At 55.2% G+C, this 13982-nt stretch overlaps 1 protein-coding gene across 4 annotated transcripts; it reads right to left on the minus strand.

Annotated features, from left to right (window-relative positions):
* On the minus strand, window positions 1–9995 carry PRMT1 (protein arginine methyltransferase 1). 4 transcript variants are annotated; one of them, XM_006898656.1, is made up of 11 exons: window positions 9830–9995; window positions 7546–7599; window positions 6913–7014; window positions 5722–5877; window positions 5514–5577; window positions 3329–3471; window positions 2684–2771; window positions 2495–2610; window positions 1758–1908; window positions 1282–1403; window positions 1–275 (listed from the first exon to the last, which is right to left on the minus strand). In XM_006898656.1, the coding sequence occupies exons 1-11, from the start codon at window positions 9863–9865 to the stop codon at window positions 192–194; spliced, it is 1116 nt and encodes a 371-aa protein (XP_006898718.1). In that variant the 5' UTR covers window positions 9866–9995; the 3' UTR covers window positions 1–191. The 4 variants fall into 4 exon arrangements, with proteins under 4 accessions (XP_006898718.1, XP_006898719.1, XP_006898721.1 ...); XM_006898657.1 differs by lacking the exon at window positions 7546–7599; XM_006898658.1 differs by lacking the exons at window positions 7546–7599; window positions 9830–9995 and adding an exon at window positions 7226–7243 and having other exon boundaries at window positions 192–275.
* Between the last annotated feature and the right edge of the window lie 3987 nt (window positions 9996–13982).

Consider the following 13982-nt stretch of genomic DNA (forward strand, 5'->3'; position numbering starts at 1 on the left):
CCCACTGAGAATTTATTGGCGTAAAAGCAACCATATAAAAACATAAGTTATGAAAAACACAGTCACGATGTGGCCCCCCACCCTGGCCCCAGCCCCTAAGACCCCCTTCAGTGGGAGGGAGGGAGAGGAAGGGGGACCCCTCAAAACCGCCTAAGAACACCGCAGCTCTGGGCCCCAGAGGGCAGCAGCCCTCAGCGCATCCGGTAGTCGGTGGAGCAGGACAGTTCACACAGTTGGCCCTTGAAGTCCAGGTCAATGGTGAAGTCCAGGTCGCGCTGCGGGGAGGGGACCAGAGCCTGGAGTCAGGGGCTGTGTCCTGCCCACGAACCCTCCCAGACCCCAAGTTCTCCCTGGGACGGCTACACTGTCACTTAAACTGAGGTGGGACCCTAAGCCTGGCACTCAGCCCTTGGTTCTCTCTACACCCCGTCCCTGAGACACTCATGCTCTGCTCTGAGCCACCTCCACAGTGCTAGCCTCCCCTGAACACTGATGCCAAGTGTCAGCTCTACGTGCCCCTCACTCTGGGCATCTCCTGTCTCCAGGACTCCTGGGGTCCAGCTTTGAGCTCCCCTGTTCATGCAAAGCCCAGATGCTTTTTAAGAATTGTCACCACTCACTTCTGGCTCCAGGACCTGCCCTGCCCCTCCTCCTACCTTTTACAGCAAAACCCCTGGTCCTTCAGCCCCTCCTTCCTCTCCTCCCAAAGTTCCGGGCAGCCACCACCCCTGATGTCCACCCAGAGATGCTGGGCAAGTCAGTAACCCCCTCAGACCTCTCCCCTCAGCGCCCTGAGGTGGCTGGAGCGCCCAACAGCCTTCTCATGGCTCCCTGCCCTGGTGGCTTTTAGCACTAAGGGAAGAGTGTTTCTACGGGGGGGGCCCTGTCTCAACTGAGCCAGCACATGGCGTGGCCGCAGCCTCTCCTTTCATCTCCAAATGAAGGCAGCCAGTTAACGGTCAACGTTGACAAAAGTCCGCTGGGGACAGAATCACAGCTGCTACCTCCTCCCTAGTCTAGACAGGGACCAGGTCGCTGTTAGCAGACCCCCCACCACCCTCCAGCCACACCAGTTCCTTCGATCACCTGTAGTCCCGACTCAATGTCCCCCTGCCCCTGGCTGTGCACTGGGCTCCCACCCACCCACCTCGTGCCCCCAGTGCTCCTCAGGCCCGTCAGCTTCCCCATCTCAACTCACTGCAGAGCCCTAACCACCAGGAAAGGTCCCCTCTTCCTCCCTCGCACCCAGGGCCCTCTGCCCCCACAGGGGTGGCAGCTTACGTTGTTCTTGGCATTGGGACGCATGCCGATGGTGCCAAAGATCTCCTCCCCAGTCTTGACAGTCAGGTAGTCCTCCATGTAGAACACGGTCTGCTTCCAGTGCGTGTAGGGGGACTCGGGGCCTGCGGGCCGGGGCTCTGTGAGCCAACTGCCCCACTGACCGCCCTGTCACCGTGTCCTGGGCCCTGCTGGCCCCGGGTCCCCTGCCCAGAACAGCCGGCTCTCACACAGCAGGTTAAACACCACCCCCTGCTGCAGTCACTGACTCCAGGGCCCCATGTGCCCCACAGGCCTTTGCCGAGGCCCCTCTGGGCCGACTCAAACCTAGACCACCTTCCGGTGCTTGGTGGTCTACACCAGGGCCGGGAGGGAACCGAGGTTCTGAGGCGCCTGCCTTTGACGGCGGGGCAGCGGCAGGGCTGTGGGCCTGCAGAGTCCCCCAGGCCTGGTGTCTGGCCCCCGCCCGCCCTGCTCACTGGTGGAGAAGCCGGTCCTCTTGTGGCAGCGTGTGAACTCGATGTTGAAGTACGCCACCAGGGCGTGCACGTAGTCGTTCCGCTTCACTTGCAGGCAGAAGGGCGAGGTGAAGGTCAGGTCCTCCACCTTGACAGTGTAGATGTCCACCTCCTACAGGACAGGCCACCGGCTGTCACACCACCCTCCTCAGCCTATCACAGTGCTGCCCCCACCCCATCAATAGCCTGCCCGGGCTGGTTTCACGACTGACACCCCCCGGGATCCCTGCTGGGTGGCCTCCACTCTGTCTCCCTTTCTGCAGCTCTCAGCCAGTGTGGTCCGGCTGTCAGGTGTCAATCAGTTCTGAGATCTGGTGACCCCGAGTCAAAATCCTGCCTCAGCCCACACCGTCCTCGCTCCCTGCTGGGCCTCTGTGCCGACCCATCCTGCGAAAGGCCCTCCCGGAACTCGCCAAGACCCTGCACCAAAGACCCCCGCTACTCAGGACCACCCCCAGGGCTTCACTCACTGCAGGGGCTCAGCTGTCCCTGTCCTCCCCTGCAGGGACCTTTCAACTCCTGCCTGCTCGGAGCCACTGCACCCCCCTCCTGTAGCCCTTTGACAGGCCCCTCTAGAACATGGGGGGATCTGTGAGGGCGGGGCTGCTCTCGACAAACCTGGTGCCTGGCTTGGGGGGTGCTGCACAGAGCCTTATCACACACTAAGTGGCCTTTGAGGGACACAGGTCACCTCTCACCTTTATGAGGCAGGCATTGGTGACCAGCTGCTTGGGGTCCACCACGTCCACCAGGGGCTCCTTGATGGCCACGTCCTTGATACAAGACATGTCAAAGCCGTACACGTTCTCCCACCCTGTGCAGAGAGGGCAGCGTCAGCACAGCTGTCGGACCCCGGTCCCCTCCCTGGCTCCCAGCCCCGCGCTCACAGTGGATCTTGTAGTCCTTGTACTGCCGGTCCTCAATGGCCGTCACGTACAGCGTGGCTCGGTCTGGGAAGATGAGGCCATCGGGCGCCTGGGCAGAGAGGTCACAGTGAGGACGCCGAGGCCGAGGGAGCCTCTGGCAGATGGGGCCCCTTCATCTATCCCCTCTGCCTACGCCTGGGGCTCCCAGGGACCTCTCAGCACCCCGCATGTCTCCCATCGCTCCATGGGAGAAAAACGGACAGTCACCCCCAGTCACGGGAGACAACGGAGGGTCATCGCGAGTCAGGAGAGGAGGCAGGGGGTCTGCTTTCTGGTTTTACTGCTCTCAGAACGCTCACTGCACTCCCTGGGTGTGTGTGTGTGTCTGTCTGTCTGTCTGTCAGACAGTCTGTCTCTCTCTCTCTCTCTCTCTCTCTCTCTCTCTCTCACACACACACACACACACACACACACACACACACACACACTGGTAAAAGCACTCCGCCACTCACAGGAAGGTCAGGAGTTCTAACCCAGCAGCCACCCCTCAGGGAGCGGTCGGATCAGGAAGATGTCAACCTCACAGGGAGTTCTACTTTTGTCTCCTGGGGGGTAGGCCTTTGCACAGCACAGTCCTCAGCCTGCGTCCCCCGAGGCGGGTCTCACCAGCCACTTGTCACGGGCGTACAGCACGGTGTTGAGCATGGACTCGTAGAAGAGGCAGTAGCCCATCCACTCGCTGATGACGATGTCCACCTTGTCCACCGGCAGCTCCACCTCCTCCACCTTCCCCTTAATGATGGTCACCACTGCGGGGGACACACAGAGGACCCTCAGGAGACCTGCCCACCCACCCCTCTTTTGAAAGTGAAGGGCTGCGGGGCTGGAGTGGGGGGTTTCTAGAAGCCGCTGAGCCCAAACTACACCCTGTCACCTGTTTTGAAATTTCTACTATCACCTGCCCTTTCGAGGTTTGTGTCTCAGAATCAGTAGAAGAACCACTTTGGGGACTGGGTATAAGGAAACGAGTTCTCTGGAGCAACAGTAAGTGTCTGGCCGCTAATGGGAAGGTCAGTGGTTAGAGCCCCAGCCACAGGGGGGAAACGTGGCAGTGGGATTCCGGGAGTCAGACCTTATCTGACCACCAAGTATTTACTGTGGGTTCCCGGGTATTAGGTAAGATCAGTATTTTTTAAAATATACTTTCCTGTGTCTTCTATGAGATTTTACATAGTAAATTAGGCTCCTATCCGACAGTGTCCTCAGACTGTTCGACTTGATGGTACAGGTGGCTAAGCGATATTAACTACACCCTCACAGTGTGTCCACATTCCTTTCCCTGCTCTGGTTCTGTTTCCAAGACTCTAGTCTCCCTGCCCCTTGCAGGCTCACCATGACAATATGCAGGAGTCGAAGATCTTTAATTATCTAGTGAGCACGGCTGAGGATGCTGGAGAGGGAACTACAGCCAATTACACGTTAAACGTAACTGCCACTTGACCAAAACCAACTTGAAAAACTGAGAAAAACCTGTTAACTGGGTTAGGAGTAGAACTCGTGGAATGGATAGGTTCATTTAACAATCTTATTCTGTACCTGCCGTCTGGGTCGTAGGGACTTGGGGGACTCACTATACCAGACTTATCAACATTTTAAAAAATAGGCGGTTCGTTCTCAGATTGCTAGAGGCCCTCACGGTCGACACCCTGCGCCCACCGCCCCGTTCTACCCTGCTGGTGGCAGTGCTAATGGGAAGCTTTCTGAAGCCAAATAACTCTACCCTCTGCCGTGTATGAGATGGCAAAGGGTCCTAGGGGCACAGGCAGCCTTTTCTGTTAAACCGCCTGCAGGTCGGTGCACTGAGAAAAGTTGGGGTTTTCAAAGCCACCACCTCCTCCTCGGGAGGCGTTAAGAGACACCGGTTATATCCGGTCACTACGGGTCAAAATTGGCCTCTTGGCAGCAGGCTCGAAATAGGTCATGTGCAGGAAAAGTTAAGAGAGGCAGTGTGAATTCCAGGAGTGAAGGTCACCAGAAAACCCGGTTACTGCAACTCCTTGTGTGCCAGGCACACAGAGCGTGTGCTGTACGTATGGTTTCCAGAAGGCTGCCAGGCCTTTCTTCTGAGTTACAACTGCGTAGAGTTGAGCCGGTACCTCAATAACTGATACCCAGGGACTCCCCACAGTAATCATAGGAGTGAGGTGCCTCCCAACACCCTGAAACGGCCCACACCACAAATTAAACCCAACCCGATCCCCTGCCATCAAGTGGATTCCAGCTCACAGCTACACGCCATCGGGTGCCCAAGGCTGCTCAGCTGTCTGGGGTTGTTGTCAGGAGAGACTGCCCCCATCTCTCCCTCTGAGCAAGCTGGTGGATTCAAACTGCCACCCTCTCAGTTAGCAGCCCAAGCCGGCACCCACGATGCCACAAGAACTACATAATCAACAAGGGGGGGTAGTGTTTCCTGCTTTAAGTTACAGACCTGAGACACACTGACAAGCCTGCAGTCTCAGAGATACAGACACCTGTGAGGGTCACAGGTCAAGAGAACAGGGACGCTGATTGGTGGGGGACCATGGACACTCAGGAGCTCACTGCAGACCCCTGTTCTTTACCCCAAAATCAGAGAACACGTCTCTCCCTAATGTTTCAACACTGAGATGCTGAGGGTGAGAGGTGGACACAGTTCTGGAAACATCTCCGCTGCTCCCCTGGGCAGGATCTGAGGAGGCCATGGCGTGGGCGGCAGCTGTGGTCGTCTGCCAGTGCACCCCCCCACCCCACCGAGGGTCCCAGGGACGCTGGGAATCACAGGCTGTAAGCCCCCAACGACTGCCAGGCTCACCATGGTCTAATTTGTTGGCTTTGACGATCTTCACGGCGTAATCAGAGATACTGGAACACTCGATCTGGGGACCCAGGAAGAAGGGACGGTGAGCCCGTCCCCCCCAAGCACTGCCTTTAGCCCCCAGCCCTCGGCATGCAGTCCCCAAGTTCCAAGTGACAGCCCCCCGCCTCCATGCCCAGGCCTCCCCGGCCACCCAGAGGCTCACCCCGATGACTTTGCGGGCCCCGGCCTTGGCAGCGAACATGCAGAGGATGCCGGTGCCCGAGCCCACGTCCAGCACCACCTTGTCCTTGAAGAGGTGCCGGTTGTGGAACATGGAGTTGCGGTACGTGAGGGTGCGCACCTCATCCTTCAGCATCTCCTGGGGGGGGGTGCCGAGAGGGGCAATCAGGGGACCAAATGGGTCCCAGCTTCCAGGACACAAGGCCCTAGTTCAAGCCCCTTGGTGCATCTGGGTGCCTCAGTTTCTCCAACTTGCAAAACCTGCTGTTAGGGACCTCTCTAAAGTACTCAAGAGCAACAGTGTCTCTTTGGAGACTAAGGTGCTCCTGATACAGGCCATGGTTTTTGCAATCACTTGTTATGCATCAGAGAGTTGGACAATGACTAGGGAGGACAGAAGAATTGATGCCTTTGAGCTGTGGTGCTGGAGAAGAGTACTGAATGTACCATGGACTGCCAAGAAAACAAACAGATTCATCCTGGAGAGGATTAGACCAGGCTACTCCTTGGAGGCAAGGATTCTGAAGCTTCGTCTGACATACTTTGGACATGTTGCCAGGAGGGACGGGTCCTTGGAGAAGGACATCATGCTTGGGAGGGTGGGGGGAGAGCGCAGGAGAGGAAGACCCTCTATGAGGTGGATTGATTCAGTGACTGGGGTAATAAGGATAGATGTGTCAGAGACAGTGAAACTGGCACAGGATAGAGCAGGGTTTAGGGCTGTTGTACATAGGGTCGCTATGAGTCGCAAACAACTCGACGGCCCACAACAACAACAACAGACTGCATGGACTGTTAGCTTCTCTTTGCCAGCCAACTCAGGCATTCTTGACTTTAACCCAACAACAAATCCAGGTCCTGGGGTCACAGCCCAGCTGCCAGGCCCTTCTGACCAGCAGTCAATGAGCGGAGAAGTCCCACCACCGGCCACCAGAGGGCGGCACAGACCCGCAGGCGCTGCGGCCGCCCGCGCTCCACTGCGCATGCGCGCTCCCCGGGGCCTCCAGCGACTGGCCGCGCGGAGCACCAGGCCACTCGTCTCCTAGGCAACGGAGGGGGATCAGAGACTGGGCCTCCCTGGAGTGGGCAGGGGCGGTGCGCATGCGCAGGGAATCCTGTCGCACCCCCCGCCCTGCAGCAACCCCCCACTCTTGAGGCCTCCAGGTCCTCCCACCTCGTGGATGCCGAAGTGGGCATAGGAGTCGAAGTAGTAATCCTTGGACGTCATGTCCTCCGCGTTGGGCTTCTCGCTGCTCTCGGCCTGGCCACAGGAGACCTGGGAGGAAGCACACGGGGCGCAGGGGTCAGATGCGGGGGTGCTCCAGGCAGCTCTTCAACCTCCAGGTCCCTATTGCTGCCTGGAGTACCAGCCTCCCTAGAGCTCAGGGGCCAGCCATCCTGCCATCCCCAGGAACCCCAAACCCTAACACCCCAGTTTTCGTCTTCCAGGCCCCCCCAGAGCACCATCCGGGGGGGCCCCCCAATACCTCGGCCACGCCTACCATCTCTCCAGGGTGTCTGCCCCCGACTCTAGCTCAGCCCACAGCTGGGGAGGGAAGGGATGGGGGGCGGGAAGAAGGGGGCGGACACAGGGCAGGGCAGGGCATGGGGGGGCTGGAGACAGAGTTAAGGAAGTAGCCACAGTGTTGCGAGGCCAGGGGGGGCTCCACACCTGGAGTGGGCCGTGCTAAGTGCGTTTCAGGGCAAAGGATGGGACGGGTTTGTGACAAGAGTGAATGCAAGACTAGAAGGCCTGGGGGGGGGCAAGCTAGCTGGAGGTGGGGAGGTTTCACAAAAGGATATTTACTTCTTCAAGAGGCGGCTGGAGGCTCATCCCATTAGCCAAGGTGGCTACAAAATTCTAGGAGAGAGTAATAGGGAGAAAGGATTAGCTACTGGGCATGACTGGGAGGGCCGGGCCCAGGGCTCTTGGGGACAAGGATTCCTTGAGATGGGCTTTGGATAGGGCATGGCTGACAGTGTGAAGAGAGAGGGAGGGAGGGTGGTTTCTGAAAGGGGTCAGAGAAGCAGGGGAGACAGAAGGAGGTTGTCCTGTCCCAGCTGTGGCTGGAGAGATGGTGGCCTGCCTGACACTGGCCCCTGACACCTGACCACTCACCACCCTGGCCAGAGCAGCAAACAGGCAGGCAAAGCCAGCTGTCACCCGCCCTCCTGTAATGCCCTCCAGATTAGGTGACACTTCCTGACACTCATCCCCATCCCGGGGTGCCAGGAATAGCTGGCTGGGGGTGGAGCTGGCAGGATACACCTGCTGGGCACCAGTCACCCCTGCACACCAACTGAGCGGGTCCCCAGGGAGGGATGGCATGCAGGCCACCACCAGAGCTGGACCCCAGGCACAATTTAAAATGAACTGGAAGCAATTCCTTCCTGATGACCAGGAAAGTGGCGTCTCTGGCCCTAGACCCCGAGATGTGGCCCTTCCTGAAGGTGGAAACCACTGAGTCAAACCTTGAGGGGATGTGGGTGCAGAGGGAAGGCACCTCTTTCACCTATAGAGCCCTAGTGGTGCAGTGGATTAAACGTTGGGCTGCTAACTGAAAGGTGGGCAGTTTGAATCAGTGTCCAATGATTTAACAGCCTTGGAAACTCTATGGGGGTGTTCGACCTGATCCTAGAGGGGTCGCTATGAGTCGAGACCTACTGAAATGCAGTGGATTTGGGTTTTGTTTATAGAAAGCCTCGGGTCCTGGAGGAGACCCCAGGGGCGTGTGAACACTGGAGCTGCACCCTGACACACACACACACTGGCACCCATCTTTGAAACTGACACCACAAAGGGTTACAAGGGGTTGGGATACAGACACACTGTCAGATGGCTTTTCTTTAGCTGTGACCACCCTCCAGATGAGTCAAGGCCAAGCCACTAGCCTCCCAGCCCCCTATCTCCCAAGCTGGAGAGGTCACCCAACAAGGGTGTCAGCTGGAGAAGGGATTTCACACCTGGGCCCCATTTCCCAATACCACTGACACCATCATCACCACGAGACAATCCCTGCCAAGAGGTGGGGCACTGGCCAAGACCCTCTGCCCACGCGACTACCTCATTGGAAAGCAGTTCCCCAGACTCAAGATTCAAGACCCCCAGACTCAAGACACCCCTCCCTGGAGGGCTCCAGGCAAAGGGGTCTTCTATGGGCAATGCCCAGCAGGCACTAAGAGCCTCGCCAGCGTTCCCACGACACCCTCAGCCCCAGAAGGGCTCCAAAGAGGAGGTGGGCTCGAGGACACGCCCCACGAAGCAGCAGTCCCTCCCACTCACCCAGAGATGGCCACAAGGGGGTGCCCGGCACCCTATCGGGAAGGGTGGCCTCTGTCTAGAAGCTCACCTCCCAGGAGGGAGGTCACAGGGGCATCCCCCATCCCCCGCCCCTGCAGATCCTGAAGCCCCGGGCGAGGGAGAAAGAATTTAGGGAGCAGGAGAGGGGAACAATCGTTCCTTCTACAATTTCAACCCAACAGGTCTGCTGAAATCGACTCGAGTCCCAGCAGAGGTCCCCGAGACCTGGGAAGGAGGTGGGACAAGGTTGGGATGCTATGCACACCCCCAGAGGACCGCTATACATAGCGGTGACCCCAAGTGAGCCCCCACCTCCCGGAGGAGGTCCCCCCCACCCCCGGTCCCCGGGGACCGAGCTCGCGGCCCGGCGGCGGAAGATCGGCGCGTCCTCCCCGCCCCCCCCGGCGCCCCTCCCCCGGCTGGAGGCGGGGCCTTTGTCCCGCACGTGGAGCCCGGCGGGCGTCCGGGCACGGCACACCCCCTCCCCACTGCCAGGCCGCGGCCACGTGGGGGCCCGGCCGGAAGCGCCCCCCAGCCCACCTCCATGTGGGAGGGCGGGGGGGGGTGTCGAGATCTCGGATTTAGTCAGCTGCCGCAAAGAAAGCTAGGGGACCCCCCACTTCAAACGACATCCTCAGATCCGAGGAATGCGGCGCCCTTTCCTTTCGACTACGTGCCTTCCGCGCCAGGCTGCCGATTCAGAACCCCTTTCCCACGACCGAGGCAGAGAACGCGGACCCCCCACCTCCATACACCACTTCCCAACCCCGACGGCGCTCCAGGCGCTCACCTCCATGATGCAGTTCGCAGCCTCGGCTGCCGCCATCTTCACCCGCAGCTACTCCTCCTTCAGCCGCCGAGACCCCCCCCTTCTCCGCTCTCCCCCCCGGGGACCGCCTTATACCAGAGGGTCCACGGCCCGCCCATCGCAACGCCGCCAGGAGATTTCATTGGCACGGGGGGCGGCCCGTCTAGAAATACCTCATAACAATTGGATAAATTAGATATCCATCAAATCTTCAGGTCCCGCCCAGTCTAGCTCACGGGGCCCCGCCCCCTCGGGTCGAACGAGATGGGAAAGATGGCCCGTCCATCGCCACAAACGTGAATGATAATTGGATAAAGTCGACAACGAATTCCCGCCCCCTCAACCTAAGCTCCGCCTCAAAATTTCCCGGCGGGCCCCGCGCTAAGAGGACATCTTGCAACCCAGCTGTCTATCACCAGAACTGCCCGCCTCTCATTGCTGCCATTGGTTTATCCAGACGCTGACGTCATGAGGACTTCAGCCAGCCCTCGCCAACCTCGAGAAGAATATGGCGATTGGTTCCCAAAGAGTGGAAAAAAAGAAAAGAAGAAGAAGAAAAAAAAAAATTGAAAAGAAAGCAGGCTTTTGGGACTTCGCGATTGGCTTAAATGAATTGTTGTCCCTGCCTGAGCGATGGCCGAGAGGGACAAGGGAATTTGTGTCCTTTTGCCTGGGGGAGAGACTGAAGCCTAAATCAGCCCAGAGAGCAAAGCAAGTAAGCTGGTTTGGAATCTCAAGTGAAGGCAGATGTCAAGGCTGCTCACCCCCTAGTTCGCCACTTCATGGTTCTAAACACAGAAACCCTTCTGAGACCTCCTGGCTCTGCAGGGAACCCCTTTGTCCCGCCGACTCCTGTCCATACATAGAGCCCGCGGTAGCTGTCACCCCGTCAGTGACAGCGATGAATCGCCTCCCAGGAGCCCTGGTGGCTCAGTGTGGAGTGTTACTCCGCTAATCAAAAGGGGAGTGATTGGAACCCACCAGGCACTCCTCAAGAGAAAAAATAAGGCAGACTGATCCCGTGAAGGTTGACCACTTCGGCGACCTTCATCCTATAGGGCTGCTGTGAGCCCATCCCATCCTATACCTGCTGCCGCGAGTCCATCCCATAAGTGCTGCCGTGGGTCCATCCTATAACTAGAACTTCTATGAGTACATCCTATAGGGCTACCGTGGACCCGTCCTATAAGGGCTGCCGCGGGTCCACCCTATAAGGACTACCGTGTGTCCACCATATAACTAGAACTTCTTTGAGTCCATCCTATAGGGCTACCGTGTGTCCATCCCATAAGGGCTGCGGTGAGGCAGAATTGGCTGGGAGGCAGTGCTCCTGGGTTTAGCTTGGCGCCTATCCCACTATAAGCACACGGCTTTTAGTGTGTTTTACCTTATTGCCCTTTGTATTTTTTTACAAATTGCAGGTTGTGGCGATGCTGCGTGGAGCACGTGTGTCAGCGCTGTGTTTTCAGTGGCATGTGCTCGATTGTCAACATTTTATCACATCGTCTGGTCACATTCTGGCGATTCTCGTGATATTTCAGATTTTCATAATGCTTTTTACATACTCAATGATGTTGTTGTTGTCAGGTGTCAAGCTGCTTGCGGACTCATCAGGTTCCTATGTACAACAGCCCTAAACCCTGCCCTTTCCTGTGCCAACCTTATTGTCTCTCACACACCTACTCCCATTACCCTAGTGACTGAATCAATCTATCTCATCAAACGTCTTCCTCTCTTGCGCTGTCCCTCCACTCTCCCAAGATGACATCCCTTTCCAAGGACTGGTCCCTCCTTGCAACATGTCCAAAATATATCACACGAAGCCTCAGAATCCTTGACTCCAAGGAGCAGCTTGGATTTACCTTCTCCAGGACGAACCTATTTGTTCTCCCAGCAGTCTGTGGTATATTCAACACTCTTCTCCAGCACCACAGCTCAAAGACATCAATTCTTCTATCATCCCTAGTCATTGTCCAGCTCTCTGACGCAGGGCAAGCAATTGCGAAGACTATGGCCACGATCAGGCACACCTTAGTCTCCAGACTGACGTCGTTGCTCTTCAGTACTCTGGAGAGGTCCCTCACAGCCTACTTTCCCAAGGCAATTTATCTCTTATTTCCTGGCTGCTGGTACCAAGATTGTGGAGCCAATCAAACTAAAGCTGTTAACAACCTCAATCTCTTCACCATCTGTTGTGATGCTACCAATCGACCCAGAGGTGAGAATCTTTGTTTTCTTGATAAAATTTAAAAAAAAACCCGACACACACACACACACACACACACATGGCTGTTAAGTTGATTCTGACTGATAGTGACTCCCCCCTCATTGGTTTCCATAGCTGAACAGAAAAAGACTGCCCATCTTTGGATGACATTGGTAAAACTGCTGAACCTTCAGTCTTTTGCACTCAAGCACTACGATTGGCTTCATATACTACAATGTAATGTAGATAGTTTCTGTACACACAGGGAAACATAAATGTGTAGCTCGATTTATCGCGAGACTAGTTTTACTGCTGTGGTCTAAAGTTGAACCTGCAACCTCTCTGTACTATGCCTGTTACTTTCCTCAATGCAAATTCTTCCCCTTCTGGGATGGACTTGACCTCAGGTCTGTGGAGCTCTACCCTGGCTTTAATCTGCAGTCTTCCTCTCTCCCTGGCAAAGTCCTAACTACTTAAAATTTCCTACGTCACTTCTGATTTATTGACACTCAAAATGATCCCCTCCCTGAAGTGACAGTCTCTTCTCTCTCACTTTGCCTTCTTCTCAGATTGCAATAACCCTCACAAATTCCTTCCCTGATGTTAAACCAAATGGTTTCCCCTTGTTCTGTTCAAATTACTGCTTCTTGGTTCCGTTGCAGGTTCTGCCTGAACACAATTAAGTGTTGTCCAATTTCTTTTCTTCTCAACATTATCCGTAATTTAGTATAATTGACACAGTCAAATGCCTTTGCATAGAACACAGGTATTATTCGTTGGTAGTCTCTGCCTTCAGACAACATCCATCTGACATTAGCAATGGCATCCCCTCTTTCCACGGCCTCTTCTGAATCCAGCTTGGATTTCTGTCAGTCCCGTGTCCATGTAATGTTCCAGATACTTTTGAATAATATTTAGCAGGATTTTACTTGCATGTGATAGTAATGATAATTTTAGTTCATTTCCACATTCTGTCCATGTATATGGATTTCTTTCCATTAGCTGATGGTTCATTATCATAGAAGTTAGGATTACAATACTTAGTGTAATTACATCCTGTCAGGATCATCACATCATACTGACAATCATGGTCTAGCCATGCTGCCATATTTTGAGGGAGCACAGTTCAGTCTCTATCAAACATCAGTGTAGGATTCATGAAAATAAACAAATAGTGTGATAGGAAAAAATGAATTCACTGGAATCCTCTTTTAAGATCTCTTTTTGATAACCAGTTGATGGCCTCACACATATGTTCAGAATAAATGTTTTTTGTTTTTATTATTTTGTGTGTGTGTGTATAGTCAAATCAGACCTGACTGGTACAGGAGGAGATTGCCCCACCTTCTCCAGCAGAGCATCTGGTGGATTCGAATCGCGTACTTCTGGGATTGCAGTGCAGCTTCTTGCCACTAGGCCACCAGAGCTCCCTCAGGGTAAATAGTTTTTTAATGAATCAATTAGTTCATTTTTCCTTTTCTAAGAGATTAAATTGCTCTGAAGGAATTGGCAAGAAACAAGGCTCCAGTAGTTGACAGCATACCAATTGACATATTTCAACAAACAGACGCTGGCCTGGATGTGCTCACTAAGTTGTGTCAAGAAATTTGGAGAACAGCCAGCTCGTCCATTGACTGGAAAAGATCGATATTTGTTCCCATTTCAAAGAAAGGTGACCCAACAGAGTGTGGAGATTATCGAACAATATCATTGATATCACATGCAAGCAAGATTTTGGTGAAAATGATCCAAAAACGTTTGGAACAGTATGTCAACAGAGAACTGCCAGCTGTGCAGGCTGGATTTAGAAGAGGTCATGGTACTAGGGGTATTATAGCTAATGTCAGAGGGATCTTTTTTTTGTCAGATGGATCTTGGCAGAAAGCAAAGAATACCAGAAGAATGTCTATCTGTGCTTCATTGACTATG

This window comes from Elephantulus edwardii, unplaced genomic scaffold (genome assembly GCF_000299155.1).
Source record: "Elephantulus edwardii isolate Elephantulus edwardi_28Jun2011 unplaced genomic scaffold, EleEdw1.0 scaffold00236, whole genome shotgun sequence".
Lineage (NCBI taxonomy): Eukaryota > Metazoa > Chordata > Mammalia > Macroscelidea > Macroscelididae > Elephantulus > Elephantulus edwardii.